The sequence below is a fragment of the Oncorhynchus kisutch genome, linkage group LG17 (assembly GCF_002021735.2).
Source record: "Oncorhynchus kisutch isolate 150728-3 linkage group LG17, Okis_V2, whole genome shotgun sequence".
Classification (NCBI taxonomy): Eukaryota; Metazoa; Chordata; class Actinopteri; order Salmoniformes; family Salmonidae; genus Oncorhynchus; species Oncorhynchus kisutch.
The window spans coordinates 81,583,352-81,601,570 of record NC_034190.2 but is presented as its reverse complement, the minus strand read 5'-3'; the positions used below and the strand labels follow the sequence as shown (position 1 = coordinate 81,601,570).

The following is an 18,219-nucleotide window of genomic DNA, read 5'->3' as shown; positions in this document are numbered from 1 at the left end:
CTAGTTTATATTATATATGTATGATACCTACTACTAGTTTATATTATATATGTATGATATCTACTACTAGTCTAGTTTATATTATATATGTATGATATCTACTACTAGTTTATACTATATATGTATGATACCTACTACTAGTTTATATTATATATGTATGATATCTACTACTAGTTTATACTATATATGTATGATATCTACTACTAGTTTATATTATATATGTATGATATCTACTACTAGTCTAGTTTATATTATATATGTATGATACCTACTACTAGTTTATATTATATATGTATGATATCTACTACTAGTTTATATTATATATGTATGATACCTACTACTAGTCTAGTTTATATTATATATGTATGATATCTACTACTAGTCTAGTTTATATTATATATGTATGATATCTACTACTAGTCTAGTTTATATTATATATGTATGATACCTACTACTAGTTTATATTATATATGTATGATATCTACTACTAGTCTAGTTTATATTATATATGTATGATATCTACTACTAGTCTAGTTTATATTATATATGTATGATACCTACTACTAGTTTATATTATATATGTATGATATCTACTACTAGTCTAGTTTATATTATATATGTATGATATCTACTACTAGTTTATATTATATATGTATGATACCTACTACTAGTCTAGTTTATATTATATATGTATGATACCTACTACTAGTTTATATTATATATGTATGATATCTACTACTAGTTTATATTATATATGTATGATATCTACTACTAGTTTATATTATATATGTATGATATCTACTACTAGTTTATATTATATATGTATGATATCTACTACTAGTTTATATTATATATGTATGATATCTACTACTAGTCTAGTTTATATTATATATGTATGATACCTACTACTAGTTTATATTATATATGTATGATATCTACTACTAGTCTAGTTTATATTATATATGTATGATACCTACTACTAGTCTAGTTTATATTATATATGTCTGATATCTACTACTAGTTTATACTATATATGTATGATACCTACTACTAGTTTATATTATATATGTATGATACCTACTACTAGTTTATATTATATATGTATGATACCTACTACTAGTCTAGTTTATATTATATATGTATGATATCTACTACTAGTTTATATTATATATGTATGATATCTACTACTAGTTTATATTATATATGTATGATATCTACTACTAGTCTAGTTTATATTATATATGTATGATATCTACTACTAGTTTATATTATATATGTATGATATCTACTACTAGTTTATATTATATATGTATGATACCTACTACTAGTTTATATTATATATGTCTGATATCTACTACTAGTCTAGTTTATATTATATATGTATGATACCTACTACTGTCTAGTTTATATTATATATGTATGATATCTACTACTAGTCTAGTTTATATTATATATGTATGATATCTACTACTAGTTTATATTATATATGTATGATACCTACTACTAGTCTAGTTTATATTATATATGTATGATACCTACTACTAGTCTAGTTTATATTATATATGTATGATACCTACTACTAGTTTATATTATATATGTATGATACCTACTACTGTCTAGTTTATATTATATATGTATGATACCTACTACTAGTTTATATTATATATGTATGATATCTACTACTAGTCTAGTTTATATTATATATGTATGATACCTACTACTAGTCTAGTTTATATTATATATGTATGATACCTACTACTAGTCTAGTTTATATTATATATGTATGATACCTACTACTAGTTTATATTATATATGTATGATACCTACTACTAGTTTATATTATATATGTATGATATCTACTACTAGTCTAGTTTATATTATATATGTATGATATCTACTACTACTTTATATTATATATGTATGATATCTACTACTAGTCTAGTTTATATTATATATGTATGATACCTACTACTAGTTTATATTATATATGTATGATACCTACTACTAGTTTATACTATATATGTATGATATCTACTACTAGTTTATACTATATATGTATGATATCTACTACTAGTTTATACTATATATGTATGATACCTACTACTAGTTATATTATATATGTATGATATCTACTACTAGTCTAGTTTATATTATATATGTCTGATATCTACTACTAGTTTATATTATATATGTATGATACCTACTACTAGTTTATATTATATATGTATGATATCTACTACTAGTTTATATTATATATGTATGATATCTACTACTAGTCTAGTTTATATTATATATGTCTGATATCTACTACTAGTTTATACTATATATGTATGATACCTACTACTAGTTTATATTATATATGTATGATATCTACTACTAGTTTATACTATATATGTATGATATCTACTACTAGTTTATATTATATATGTATGATATCTACTACTAGTCTAGTTTATATTATATATGTATGATACCTACTACTAGTTTATATTATATATGTATGATATCTACTACTAGTTTATATTATATATGTATGATACCTACTACTAGTCTAGTTTATATTATATATGTATGATATCTACTACTAGTCTAGTTTATATTATATATGTATGATATCTACTACTAGTCTAGTTTATATTATATATGTATGATACCTACTACTAGTTTATATTATATATGTATGATATCTACTACTAGTCTAGTTTATATTATATATGTATGATATCTACTACTAGTCTAGTTTATATTATATATGTATGATACCTACTACTAGTTTATATTATATATGTATGATATCTACTACTAGTCTAGTTTATATTATATATGTATGATATCTACTACTAGTTTATATTATATATGTATGATACCTACTACTAGTCTAGTTTATATTATATATGTATGATACCTACTACTAGTTTATATTATATATGTATGATATCTACTACTAGTTTATATTATATATGTATGATATCTACTACTAGTTTATATTATATATGTATGATATCTACTACTAGTTTATATTATATATGTATGATATCTACTACTAGTTTATATTATATATGTATGATATCTACTACTAGTCTAGTTTATATTATATATGTATGATACCTACTACTAGTTTATATTATATATGTATGATATCTACTACTAGTCTAGTTTATATTATATATGTATGATACCTACTACTAGTCTAGTTTATATTATATATGTCTGATATCTACTACTAGTTTATACTATATATGTATGATACCTACTACTAGTTTATATTATATATGTATGATACCTACTACTAGTTTATATTATATATGTATGATACCTACTACTAGTCTAGTTTATATTATATATGTATGATATCTACTACTAGTTTATATTATATATGTATGATATCTACTACTAGTTTATATTATATATGTATGATATCTACTACTAGTCTAGTTTATATTATATATGTATGATATCTACTACTAGTTTATATTATATATGTATGATATCTACTACTAGTTTATATTATATATGTATGATACCTACTACTAGTTTATATTATATATGTCTGATATCTACTACTAGTCTAGTTTATATTATATATGTATGATACCTACTACTGTCTAGTTTATATTATATATGTATGATATCTACTACTAGTCTAGTTTATATTATATATGTATGATACCTACTACTAGTCTAGTTTATATTATATATGTATGATACCTACTACTAGTCTAGTTTATATTATATATGTATGATACCTACTACTAGTTTATATTATATATGTATGATACCTACTACTGTCTAGTTTATATTATATATGTATGATACCTACTACTAGTTTATATTATATATGTATGATATCTACTACTAGTCTAGTTTATATTATATATGTATGATACCTACTACTAGTCTAGTTTATATTATATATGTATGATACCTACTACTAGTCTAGTTTATATTATATATGTATGATACCTACTACTAGTTTATATTATATATGTATGATACCTACTACTAGTTTATATTATATATGTATGATATCTACTACTAGTCTAGTTTATATTATATATGTATGATATCTACTACTACTTTATATTATATATGTATGATATCTACTACTAGTCTAGTTTATATTATATATGTATGATACCTACTACTAGTTTATATTATATATGTATGATACCTACTACTAGTTTATACTATATATGTATGATATCTACTACTAGTTTATACTATATATGTATGATATCTACTACTAGTTTATACTATATATGTATGATACCTACTACTAGTTTATATTATATATGTATGATATCTACTACTAGTCTAGTTTATATTATATATGTCTGATATCTACTACTAGTTTATATTATATATGTATGATACCTACTACTAGTTTATATTATATATGTATGATATCTACTACTAGTTTATATTATATATGTATGATATCTACTACTAGTCTAGTTTATATTATATATGTCTGATATCTACTACTAGTCTAGTTTATATTATATATGTATGATACCTACTACTAGTTTATACTATATATGTATGATATCTACTACTAGTTTGTATTATATATGTATGATACCTACTACTAGTCTAGTTTATATTATATATGTATGATATCTACTACTAGTCTAGTTTATATTATATATGTATGATATCTACTACTAGTCTAGTTTATATTATATATGTATGATACCTACTACTAGTTTATATTATATATGTATGATACCTACTACTAGTTTATATTATATATGTATGATACCTACTACTAGTCTAGTTTATATTATATATGTATGATACCTACTACTGTCTAGTTTATATTATATATGTATGATATCTACTACTAGTTTGTATTATATATGTATGATACCTACTACTAGTCTAGTTTATATTATATATGTATGATATCTACTACTAGTCTAGTTTATATTATATATGTATGATATCTACTACTAGTCTAGTTTATATTATATATGTATGATACCTACTACTAGTTTATATTATATATGTATGATACCTACTACTAGTTTATATTATATATGTATGATACCTACTACTAGTCTAGTTTATATTATATATGTATGATACCTACTACTGTCTAGTTTATATTATATATGTATGATATCTACTACTAGTCTAGTTTATATTATATATGTATGATATCTACTACTAGTTTATATTATATATGTATGATACCTACTACTAGTCTAGTTTATATTATTATATATGTATGATACCTACTACTAGTCTAGTTTATATTATATATGTATGATACATACTACTAGTTTATATTATATATGTATGATACCTACTACTGTCTAGTTTATATTATATATGTATGATACCTACTACTAGTTTATATTATATATGTATGATATCTACTACTAGTCTAGTTTATATTATATATGTATGATACCTACTACTAGTCTAGTTTATATTATATATGTATGATACCTACTACTAGTCTAGTTTATATTATATATGTATGATACCCTACTACTAGTTTATATTATATATGTATGATACCTACTACTAGTTTATATTATATATGTATGATATCTACTACTAGTCTAGTTTATATTATATATGTATGATATCTACTACTACTTTATATTATATATGTATGATATCTACTACTAGTCTAGTTTATATTATATATGTATGATACCTACTACTAGTTTATATTATATATGTATGATACCTACTACTAGTTTATACTATATATGTATGATATCTACTACTAGTTTATACTATATATGTATGATATCTACTACTAGTTTATACTATATATGTATGATACCTACTACTAGTTTATATTATATATGTATGATATCTACTGCTAGTCTAGTTTATATTATATATGTCTGATATCTACTACTAGTTTATATTATATATGTATGATACCTACTACTAGTTTATATTATATATGTATGATATCTACTACTAGTTTATATTATATATGTATGATATCTACTACTAGTCTAGTTTATATTATATATGTCTGATATCTACTACTAGTCTAGTTTATATTATATATGTATGATACCTACTACTAGTTTATACTATATATGTATGATATCTACTACTAGTTTATATTATATATGTATGATACCTACTACTAGTCTAGTTTATATTATATATGTATGATATCTACTACTAGTCTAGTTTATATTATATATGTATGATATCTACTACTAGTCTAGTTTATATTATATATGTATGATACCTACTACTAGTTTATATTATATATGTATGATACCTACTACTAGTTTATATTATATATGTATGATACCTACTACTAGTCTAGTTTATATTATATATGTATGATACCTACTACTAGTTTATATTATATATGTATGATACCTACTACTAGTTTATATTATATATGTATGATACCTACTACTAGTCTAGTTTATATTATATATGTATGATATCTACTACTAGTTTATATTATATATGTATGATATCTACTACTAGTCTAGTTTATATTATATATGTATGATACCTACTACTGTCTAGTTTATATTATATATGTATGATATCTACTACTAGTCTAGTTTATATTATATATGTATGATATCTACTACTAGTTTATATTATATATGTATGATACCTACTACTAGTTTATATTATATATGTATGATACCTACTACTAGTTTATATTATATATGTATGATACCTACTACTAGTTTATATTATATATGTATGATACCTACTACTAGTTTATATTATATATGTATGATATCTACTACTAGTTTATATTATATATGTATGATATCTACTACTAGTCTAGTTTATATTATATATGTCTGATATCTACTACTAGTCTATATTATATATGTATGATATCTACTACTAGTCTAGTTTATATTATATATGTCTGATATCTACTACTAGTTTATATTATATATGTATGATACCTACTACTAGTCTAGTTTATATTATATATGTATGATACCTACTACTACTTTATATTATATATGTATGATACCTACTACTAGTCTAGTTTATATTATATATGTATGATATCTACTACTAGTTTATATTATATATGTACGATACCTACTACTAGTTTATATTATATATGTATGATACCTACTACTAGTTTATACTATATATGTATGATATCTACTACTAGTCTAGTTTATATTATATATGTATGATATCTACTACTAGTCTAGTTTATATTATATATGTATGATATCTACTACTAGTCTAGTTTATATTATATATGTATGATACCTACTACTAGTTTATATTATATATGTATGATACCTACTACTAGTTTATATTATATATGTATGATACCTACTACTAGTCTAGTTTATATTATATATGTATGATACCTACTACTAGTTTATATTATATATGTATGATACCTACTACTGTCTAGTTTATATTATATATGTATGATATCTACTACTAGTTTATATTATATATGTATGATATCTACTACTAGTCTAGTTTATATTATATATGTATGATACCTACTACTGTCTAGTTTATATTATATATGTATGATATCTACTACTAGTCTAGTTTATATTATATATGTATGATATCTACTACTAGTTTATATTATATATGTATGATACCTACTACTAGTTTATATTATATATGTATGATACCTACTACTAGTCTATATTATATATGTATGATATCTACTACTAGTTTATATTATATATGTATGATACCTACTACTAGTTTATATTATATATGTATGATATCTACTACTAGTTTATATTATATATGTATGATATCTACTACTAGTTTATATTATATATGTATGATATCTACTACTAGTTTATATTATATATGTATGATACCTACTACTAGTTTATATTATATATGTATGATACCTACTACTAGTCTAGTTTATATTATATATGTATGATATCTACTACTAGTCTAGTTTATATTATATATGTATGATACCTACTACTAGTCTAGTTTATATTATATATGTATGATACCTACTACTAGTCTAGTTTATATTATATATGTATGATACCTACTACTAGTCTAGTTTATATTATATATGTATGATATCTACTACTAGTCTAGTTTATATTATATATGTATGATACCTACTACTAGTCTAGTTTATATTATATATGTATGATATCTACTACTAGTTTATATTATATATGTATGATACCTACTACTAGTTTATATTATATATGTATGATATCTACTACTAGTTTATATTATATATGTATGATACCTACTACTAGTCTAGTTTATATTATATATGTATGATACCTACTACTAGTCTAGTTTATATTATATATGTATGATACCTACTACTAGTTTATATTATATATGTATGATATCTACTACTAGTTTATATTATATATGTATGATACCTACTACTAGTTTATATTATATATGTATGATATCTACTACTAGTCTAGTTTATATTATATATGTATGATATCTACTACTAGTCTAGTTTATATTATATATGTATGATACCTACTACTAGTCTAGTTTATATTATATATGTATGATATCTACTACTAGTCTAGTTTATATTATATATGTATGATATCTACTACTAGTTTATATTATATATGTATGATACCTACTACTAGTCTAGTTTATATTATATATGTATGATACCTACTACTAGTTTATATTATATATGTATGATATCTACTACTAGTTTATATTATATATGTATGATATCTACTACTAGTTTATATTATATATGTATGATACCTACTACTAGTCTAGTTTATATTATATATGTATGATACCTACTACTAGTTTATATTATATATGTATGATATCTACTACTAGTTTATATTATATATGTATGATACCTACTACTAGTTTATATTATATATGTATGATATCTACTACTAGTTTATATTATATATGTATGATATCTACTACTAGTCTAGTTTATATTATATATGTATGATACCTACTACTAGTTTATATTATATATGTATGATATCTACTACTAGTCTAGTTTATATTATATATGTATGATACCTACTACTAGTTTATATTATATATGTATGATACCTACTACTAGTTTATATTATATATGTCTGATACCTACTACTAGTTTATATTATATATGTATGATATCTACTACTAGTTTATATTATATATGTATGATACCTACTACTAGTTTATATTATATATGTATAATATCTACTACTAGTTTATATTATATATGTATAATATCTACTACTAGTTTATATTATATATGTATGATATCTACTACTAGTCTAGTTTATATTATATATGTATGATATCTACTACTAGTCTAGTTTATATATGTATGATATCTACTACTAGTTTATATTATATATGTATGATACCTACTACTAGTTTATATTATATATGTATGATATCTACTACTAGTTTATATTATATATGTATGATACCTACTACTAGTCTAGTTTATATTATATATGTATGATACCTACTACTAGTTTATATTATATATGTATGATACCTACTACTAGTTTATATTATATATGTATGATATCTACTACTAGTTTATATTATATATGTATGATACCTTCTACTAGTCTAATTACTTTAGATAGAAACATAATGAGGGAGGTTGGTTGCGACAGTCTAGCAATCCAAATGTTGCGTGTTCGAGTTTTGTGCAGGACAACTGTAGCATTTTAGCTAACCCTTCCCCTAACCCTTACTCTAAACTTAATCCAAGTCACCTAACCAGCTACATAAGTTTGTCGTTTTAGTTCTCCTAACCTTTCAAGTAAATGATCCTAACCTTTGTTGTTAGTTCCCCTAACTGCCAGTATAAATTTCCCATAGTTCTCCTTTGTTGTTATATTGCAACAAGCAACCTGGTCTCAGAGAAAGACGTATAGTACTGTACATCCTCCATATACATCCTGTAATTGGTGTGACACTGTACAACCACAATTCCATTCATAATGCAACCTAATGTAACATTACATATCATACTAAATGAAGTCCACCGATTTACGTACCTAATAATACGAATTACCCGGAGACCATGTTGCCCTCACCCACCACCACTTACAGCATGCATATCCAGTGTGTCCACACTCAGGTCGAAGGCTGTGAGGTTCATGGTTTCGAACACCTCCATGAGCGTCTGTCCCTTGCCTCTCTCCACATGGACAATCTCCCCTGGATACTTCTTCATGGCCCTCTTGATAAACCTCAGCAGGTGTTTCTGGTTCATACAGGATGCGGCGTGGATATGGGTATCCACCTGGGTTTACAAGGAATCACAGACATAGAAGATGGATTAGGGCACTTTATCATGATGCAACCAGAGGATGGGCGTGGTTACAGTCAAGGTTTCTTCCTTCCTGCTCTGAGGAGAGTGGTTCCATTCAAGGTTTCTTCCTTCCTGCTCTGAGGAGAGTGGTTCCATTCAAGGTTTCTTCCTTCCTGCTCTGATTAATATTCCCCAGGAGCATACAGTACCATCAGAAGTAGACCTAACCTCATAGAATAATCTAACCTCTGCAATAAGGCTAAATTAATCTGGTCTTCAGCTGGTGATGAGGTTAAACCACAGACACAGTCAGCGATTAGTGATATGCTCACCGTGCATATGTTGCAGACATTTCAGTGTTTCTGGGTTAGGTTTAGGGTTAGAGTTAAGAGGGAGGGACCTTGCATATGTTGCAGACATTCCAGTGTTTCAGGGTTAGGGTTAGGCTTAGAGTTAAGAGGGAGGGACCTTGCATATGTTGGAGAAGTCTCTTTGATAAACTTATGTTACAGACTTCTTGGTGTTACAGGTTTAGGGTTAAGTTTAGGGTTAGACTTAGGGGTAAGTTTAGGGTTAGACTTAGGGTTAAGTTTAGGGTTAGACTTAGGGTTAAGTTTAGGGTTAGACTTAGGGTTAAGTTTAGAGTTAGACTTAGGGTTAAGTTTAGGGTTAGACTTAGGGTTAAGTTTAGGGTTAGACTTAGGGTTAAGTTTAGGGTTAGATTTAGGGTTAAGTTTAGGGTTAGACTTAGGGTTAAGTTTAGGGTTAGACTTAAATCAAATCAAATTTTATTTGTCACATACACATGGTTAGCAGATGTTAATGCGAGTGTAGCGAAATGCTTGTGCTTCTAGTTCCGACAATGCAGTAATAACCAACAAGTAATCTAGCTAACAATTCCAAAACTACTACCTTATAGACACAAGTGTAAGGGGATAAAGAATATGTACAAAAAGATATATGAATGAGTGATGGTACAGAGCAGCATAGGCAAGATACAGTAGATGGTATTGAGTACAGTATATACATATGAGATGAGTATGTAAACAAAGTGGCATAGTTTAAAGTGGCTAGTGATGCATGTATTACATAAAGATGCAGTAGATGATATAGAGTACAGTATATACGTATACATATGAGATAAATAATGTAGGGTATGTAAACATTATATTAGGTAGCATTGTTTAAAGTGGCTAGTGATATATTTTACATCATTTCCCATCAATTCCCATTATTAAAGTGGCTGGAGTTGAGTCAGTGTGTTGGCAGCAGCCACTCAATGTTAGTGGTGGCTGTTTAACAGTCTGATGGCCTTGAGATAGAAGCTGTTTTTCAGTCTCTCGGTCCCAGCTTTGATGCACCTGTACTGACCTCGCCTTCTGGATGATAGCGGGGTGAGCAGGCAGTGGCTCAGGTGGTTGTTGTCCTTGATGATCTTTATGGCCTTCCTGTGACATCGGGTGGTGTAGGTGTCCTGGAGGGCAGGTAGTTTGCCCCCGGTGATGGGTTGTGCAGACCTCACTACCCTCTGGAGAGCCTTACGGTTGTGGGCGGAGCAGTTGCCGTACCAGGCGGTGATACAGCCCGACAGGATGCTCTCGATTGTGCATCTGTAGAAGTTTGTGAGTGCTTTTGGTGACTAGCCGAATTTCTTCAGCCTCCTGAGGTTGAAGAGGCGCTGCTGCGCCTTCTTCACAATGCTGTCTGTGTGGGTGGACCAATTCAGTTTGTCTGTGATGTGTACGCCGAGGAACTTAAAAACGTACTACCCTCTCCACTACTGTTCCATCGATGTGGATAGGGGGGTGTTCCCTCTGCTGTTTCCTGAAGTCCACAATCATCTCCTTAGTTTTGTTGACGTTGAGTGTGAGGTTATTTTCCTGACACCACACTCCGAGGGCCCTCACCTCCTCCCTGTAGGCCGTCTCGTCGTTGTTGGTAATCAAGCATACCACTGTTGTGCCGTCCGCAAACTTGATGATTGAGTTGGAGGGTGCGTGGCCACGCAGTCGTGGGTGAACAGGGAGTACAGGAGAGGGCTCAGAATGCACCCTTGTGGGGCCCCAGTGTTGAGGATCAGCGGGGTGGAGATGTTGTTGCCTACCCTCACCATCTGGGGGCGGCCCGTCAGGAAGTCCAGTACCCAGTTGCACAGGGCGGGGTCGAGACCCAGGGTCTCGAGCTTGATGACGAGCTTGGAGGGCACTATGGTGTTAAATGCCGAGCTGTAGTCGATGAACAGCATTCTCACATAGGTATTCCTCTTGTCCAGATGGGTTAGGGCAGTGTGCAGTGTGGTTGAGATTGCATCGTCTGTGGACCTATTTGGGCGGTAAGCAAATTGAAGTGGGTTTAGGGTGTCAGGTAGGATGGAGGTGATATGGTCCTTGACTAGTCTCTCAAAGCACTTCATGATGACGGAAGTGAGTGCTACGGGGCGGTAGTCGTTTAGCTCAGTTACCTTAGCTTTCTTGGGAACAGGAACAATGGTGGCCCTCTTGAAGCATGTGGGAACAACAGACTGGGATAGGGATTGATTGAATATGTCCGTAAACACACCAGCCAGCTGGTCTGCGCATGCTCTGAGGGCGCGGCTGGGGATGCCGTCTGGGCCTGCAGCCTTACAAGGGTTGACACGTTTAAATGTTTTCCTCACGTCGGCTGCAGTGAAGGAGAGTCCGCATGTTTTGGTTGCGGGCCGTGTCAGTGGCACTGTATTGTCCTCAAAGCGGGCAAAAAAGTTATTTAGTCTGCCTGGGAGCAAGACATCCTGGTCCGTGACAGGGCTGGTTTTCTTTTTGTCATCCGTGATTGACTGTAGACCCTGCCACATACCTCTTGTGTCTGAGCCGTTGAATTGAGATTATACTTTGTCTCTATACTGACGCTTAGCTTGTTTGATTGCCTTGCGGAGGGAATAGCTACACTGTTTGTATTCGGTCATGTTTCCGGTCACCTTGCCCTGATTAAAAGCAGTGGTTCACGCTTTCAGTTTCACGCGAATGCTGCCATCAATCCACGGTTTCTGGTTTGGGAATGTTTTAATCGTTGCTATGGGAATGACATTTTCAACGCACGTTCTAATGAACTCGCTCACCGAATCAGCGTATTCGTCAATGTTGTTGTTTGATGCAATACGAAACATATCCCAGTCCACATGATGGAAGCAGTCTTGGAGTGTGGAATCAGATTGGTCGGACCAGCGTTGAACAGACCTCAGCGCGGGAGCTTCTTGTTTTAGTTTCTGTCTGTAGGCAGGGATCAACAAAATGGAGTCCTGGTCAGCTTTTCCGAAAGGAGAGCGGGGCAAGGCCTTATATGCGTCGCGGAAGTTAGAATAGCAATGATCCAAGGTTTTTCCTGCCTTGGTTGCACAATCGATATGCTGATACAATTTAGGGAGTCTTGTTTTCAGATTAGCCTTGTTAAAATCACCAGCTACAATGAATGCAGCATCAGGATATATGGATTCCAGTTTGCAAAGAGTCAAATAAAGTTTGTTCAGAGCCATCGATGTGTCTGCTTGGGGGGGAATATATACGGCTGTGATTATAATCGAAGAGAATTCCCTTGGTAGATAATGCGGTCGACATTTGATTGTGAGGAATTCTAAATCAGGTTTACAGAAGGACTTGAGTTCCTGTATGTTGTTGTGGCCACACCACGTCTCGTTAACCATGAAGCATACGCCCCGCCCCTCTTCTTACCAGAAATATGTTTGTTTCTGTCGGCGCGATGCGTGGGGAAACCAGCTGGCTGCACCGACTCCGATAGCGTCTCTCCAGTGAGCCATGTTTCCGTGAAGCAAAGAACGTTACAGTCTCTGATGTCCCTCTGGAATGCTACCCTTGCTCGGATTTCATCAACCTTGTTGTCAAGAGACTGGACATTGGCGAGAAGAATGCTAGGGAGTGGTGCACGATGTGCCCGTCTCCGGAGTCTGACCAGAAGACCGCTTTGTTTCCCCCTTTTACGAAGTCGTTTTTTGGGGTCGCCGGCTGGGATCCATTCCGTTGTCCTGGGTGAAAGGCAGAACACAGGATCCGCTTCGCGAGAGTCATATTCTTGGTCGTACTGATGGTGAGTTGACGCTGCTCTTATTTTCAGTAGTTCTTCTCGACTGTATGTAATGAAACCTAAGATGACCTGGGGTACCAATGTAAGAAATGACACGTAAAAAAGCAAACAACTGCATAGTTTCCTAGGAACGCGAAGCGAGGCGGCCATCTCTGTCGGCGCCGGAAGTATAATAGGGTTAAGTTTAGGGTTAGACTTAGGGTTAAATTTAGGGTTAGACTTAGGGTTAAGTTTAGGGTTAGACTTAGGGTTAGACTTAGGGTTAAGTTTAGGGTTAGATTTAGGGTTAAGTTTAGGGTTAGACTTAGGGTTAAGTTTAGGGTTAGACTTAGGGTTACGTGGGACTTACCTTGCGTATGTTGTAGAAGTCTCTATGAGGGACTTTCTTCTGAGCTGCCAGCTCCTTCATCTCATTCAGCAAGATGTGCATCTGGAACTTAGAACTCAGGTACTGTAACCGACGGTAACAGAACGACTTCCTGTGGTAGTGAATAAGCACATTGTGTCAAATAAAATCATACGATATGCCTATAGGTCGATAAAAAAAATCTCTATACACTTTACAGTGAAACAATACATGACCAATACTTTACAGTGAAACAATACATGACCAATACTTTACAGTGAAACAATACATTAACAACACTTTACAGTGAAACAATACATGACCAATACTTTACAGTGAAACAATACATTAACAACACTTTACAGTGAAACAATACATGACCAATACTTTACAGTGAAACAATACATGACCAATACTTTACAGTGGAACAATACATTAACAACACTTTACAGTGAAACAATACATTAACAACACTTTACAGTGAAACAATACATGACCAATACTTTACAGTGAAACAATACATTAACAACACTTTACAGTGAAACAATACATGACCAATACTTTACAGTGAAACAATACATGACCAATACTTTACAGTGAAACAATACATGACCAATACTTTACAGTGAAACAATACATTAACAACACTTTACAGTGAAACAATACATGACCAATACTTTACAGTGAAACAATACATGACCAATACTTTACAGTGAAACAATACATGACCAATACTTTACAGTGAAACAATACATGACCAATACTTTACAGTGAAACAATACATTACCAACACTTTACAGTGACACACCACATTACCAAATACTTTACAGTGACACACCACATTACCAATACTTTACAATGACACACCACATTACCAAATACTTTACAGTGACACAACACATTACCAAATACTTTACAGTGACACACCACATTACCAACACTTTACAATGACACACCACATTACCAAATACTTTACAGTGACACAACACATTACCAAATACTTTACAGTGACACACCACATTACCAACACTTTACAATGACACACCACATTACCAAATACTTTACAGTGACACACCACATTACCAACACTTTACAATGACACATTAAAGTAAAAAAACAAACAAAGAATACAAGTGTACAAGAGAACAAAACACAGTACAGAAGTAAATCAATTAAAGACAGAGTCTGTCTGTGTACAGTACTCACACAGGTCCATTGATGATGAGAGCCATCATGACGTTCATGTCATTGATGTAGTCTTGTAGGTCTGGATAAGGAAGCTCCAACTCTGTGCTCCTGACATCACAGTGCATGTTTTAAAAGGGACATTATAAGACGATCTACTGTACATGCCATGGGTCAATTCCAAGAATTCAATTCCCAAATCATTATTATTTCCAACAATTTGACAAATTCCACTTTGAATTCAGTTCCCACAGGCTTTCCGGCTGATCATGCCACTGTTCAGATAGCCTAGCTATACTGGAAATAAAGGAATACAGGTTGAAATGATTAATAACAAATCCTACAGTCAATTTTGTATGCTATGTGCATTAAATCCATTAACTGGGAAATACCATATATATAAGATTTTTATTTTTTATTTTACCTTTATTTAACTAGGCAAGTCAGTTAAGAACAAATTCTTATTTTCAATGACGGCCTAGGAACAGTGGGTTAACTGCCTATTCAGGGGCAGAACAACAGATTTGTACCTTGTCAGCTCAGGGATTCAAACTTGCAATCTTTCGGTTACTAGTCCAACGCTCTAACCACTAGGCTACCCTGCCAGCTCTACACTCTAACCACTAGGCTACCCTGCCGCCTCTACACTCTAACCACTAGGCTACCCTGCCAGCTCTACACTCTAACCACTAGGCTACCCTGCCGCCTCTACACTCTAACCACTAGGCTACCCTGCCGCCTCTACACTCTAACCACTAGGCTACCCTGCCAGCTCTACACTCTAACCACTAGGCTACCCTGCCAGCTCTACACTCTAACCACTAGGCTACCCTGCCAATTCAAAAAGTTAAAACAGTCTAATTCCAATTAAATTCCTATTCCATGACTTTTTTAAATAAACATTTAATTCAATGTAAATTCTCAGATTCATATGTGAATTCAATAATCGAATTAGAATTTCAAAAATAAAAATCGGCCTTGCTACATGCTGATGACAAGTCTTATAACGTATCACAGCAGACTATAAATATTTACACCTGCAGGTTTTAAGTGAAGTGTTACCAAAGTAATGCAAGTGGGAGAAAGATTTAATCGAAGAAACCAATGTCTCACTTCTCCATTGTGTCCTTATTAGTGTAGATGTGGACGACACCGTTTACCATCTTGCAGCCATAGCCTATATCAGGAGGCATACAGGCAGGTTCCTGGTTCTCGTAAGGGTGAGTGGTGGAGACGGGAGGATGGACCGTCTGGTCTAAATCTAGAATACAATAGAGTACAATAGAATAGAATCAAAAAGATTAGAATTCAATAGAAAATAATCAAATAGAATAGACTACAATAGAATAGAATCAAATAGAATATAGTACAATAGAATAGAATTTAAATAGAATAGAGTACAATAGAATAGAATCAAATAGAATATAGTACAATAGAATAGAATCAAAAATAATGTAATTCAATAGAATAGAATCAATTATAATAGAATTAAATAGAATAATCAAATAGAATAGAGTGCAATAGAATAGAATCAAATAGAATAGAATTTAATAGAATATAATCAAATAGAACAGAGTACAATAGAATAGAATCAAAAATAATATAGTACAATAGAATAGAATGAAATAGAATAGAATGAAATAGAACAGAATCAAATAGAAAATAATTAAATAGAAAATAATCAAATAGAATAAAGTACAATAGAATAGAAGAAAATAGAATATAGTACAAAATAATAGAATCAAATAGAATAGAGTACAATAGAATACAATCAAATAGAATATAATTAAAAAGAACATAATCAAATAGAATAGAGTACAATAGAATATAATCAAATAGAATATAGTTAAATAGAATAGAATCAAATAGAATAGAGTAGAGTAGAAAGAACATACTGAACAAAAATATACATACATCTTAGCCAAATACATTTAAACTCAGTTTTTCACAATTATGGCATTTGATCCTAGTAAAAAGTCCCTGTTTTTAGGTCAGTTAGGATCATCACTTTATTTTAAGAATGTGAAATGTCAGAATAATATTAGAGAGAATAATTTATTTCAGCTTTTATTTCTTTCATCACATTTCCAGTGGGTCAGAAGTTGACATACACTCAATTAGTATTCGGTAGCATTACCTTTAGATTGTTTAACTTTGGTCAAATGTTTCGGGTAGCCATCCACAAGTTTCCCACAATAAGTTTGGCCCATTCCTCCTGACAGAGCTGGTTTAACTGAGTCAGGTTTGTAGGCCTCCTTGCTCACACATGCTTTTTCAGTTTTGCCCACAACTTTTCTATAGGATTGAGGTCAGGGCTTTGTGATGGCCACTCCAATACCTTGACTTTCTTGTCCGTAAGCCATTTTGCCAC

At 30.7% G+C, this 18,219-nt stretch overlaps 1 protein-coding gene across 5 annotated transcripts in view; it reads right to left on the bottom strand.

The window, feature by feature from the left end:
- The window catches only part of LOC109885828 (AMP deaminase 2-like), a 113,345-nt gene that overhangs the window by 37,811 nt on the left and 57,315 nt on the right, over nucleotides 1–18,219 (bottom strand). For all 5 annotated transcript variants that reach the window (XR_004203749.1, XM_031794770.1, XM_031794773.1 and 2 more), the window contains 4 exons: nucleotides 16,962–17,109; nucleotides 15,870–15,959; nucleotides 14,667–14,796; nucleotides 10,037–10,231 (listed from right to left, as the gene is read on the bottom strand). Coding sequence is in view for 4 of the 5 variants with exons in the window: in XM_031794770.1 (XP_031650630.1) it covers nucleotides 10,037–10,231; nucleotides 14,667–14,796; nucleotides 15,870–15,959; nucleotides 16,962–17,109 (563 nt within the window). In the remaining variant the exon portion in view is untranslated. The remainder of the gene's footprint in view (nucleotides 1–10,036; nucleotides 10,232–14,666; nucleotides 14,797–15,869; nucleotides 15,960–16,961; nucleotides 17,110–18,219) is intronic.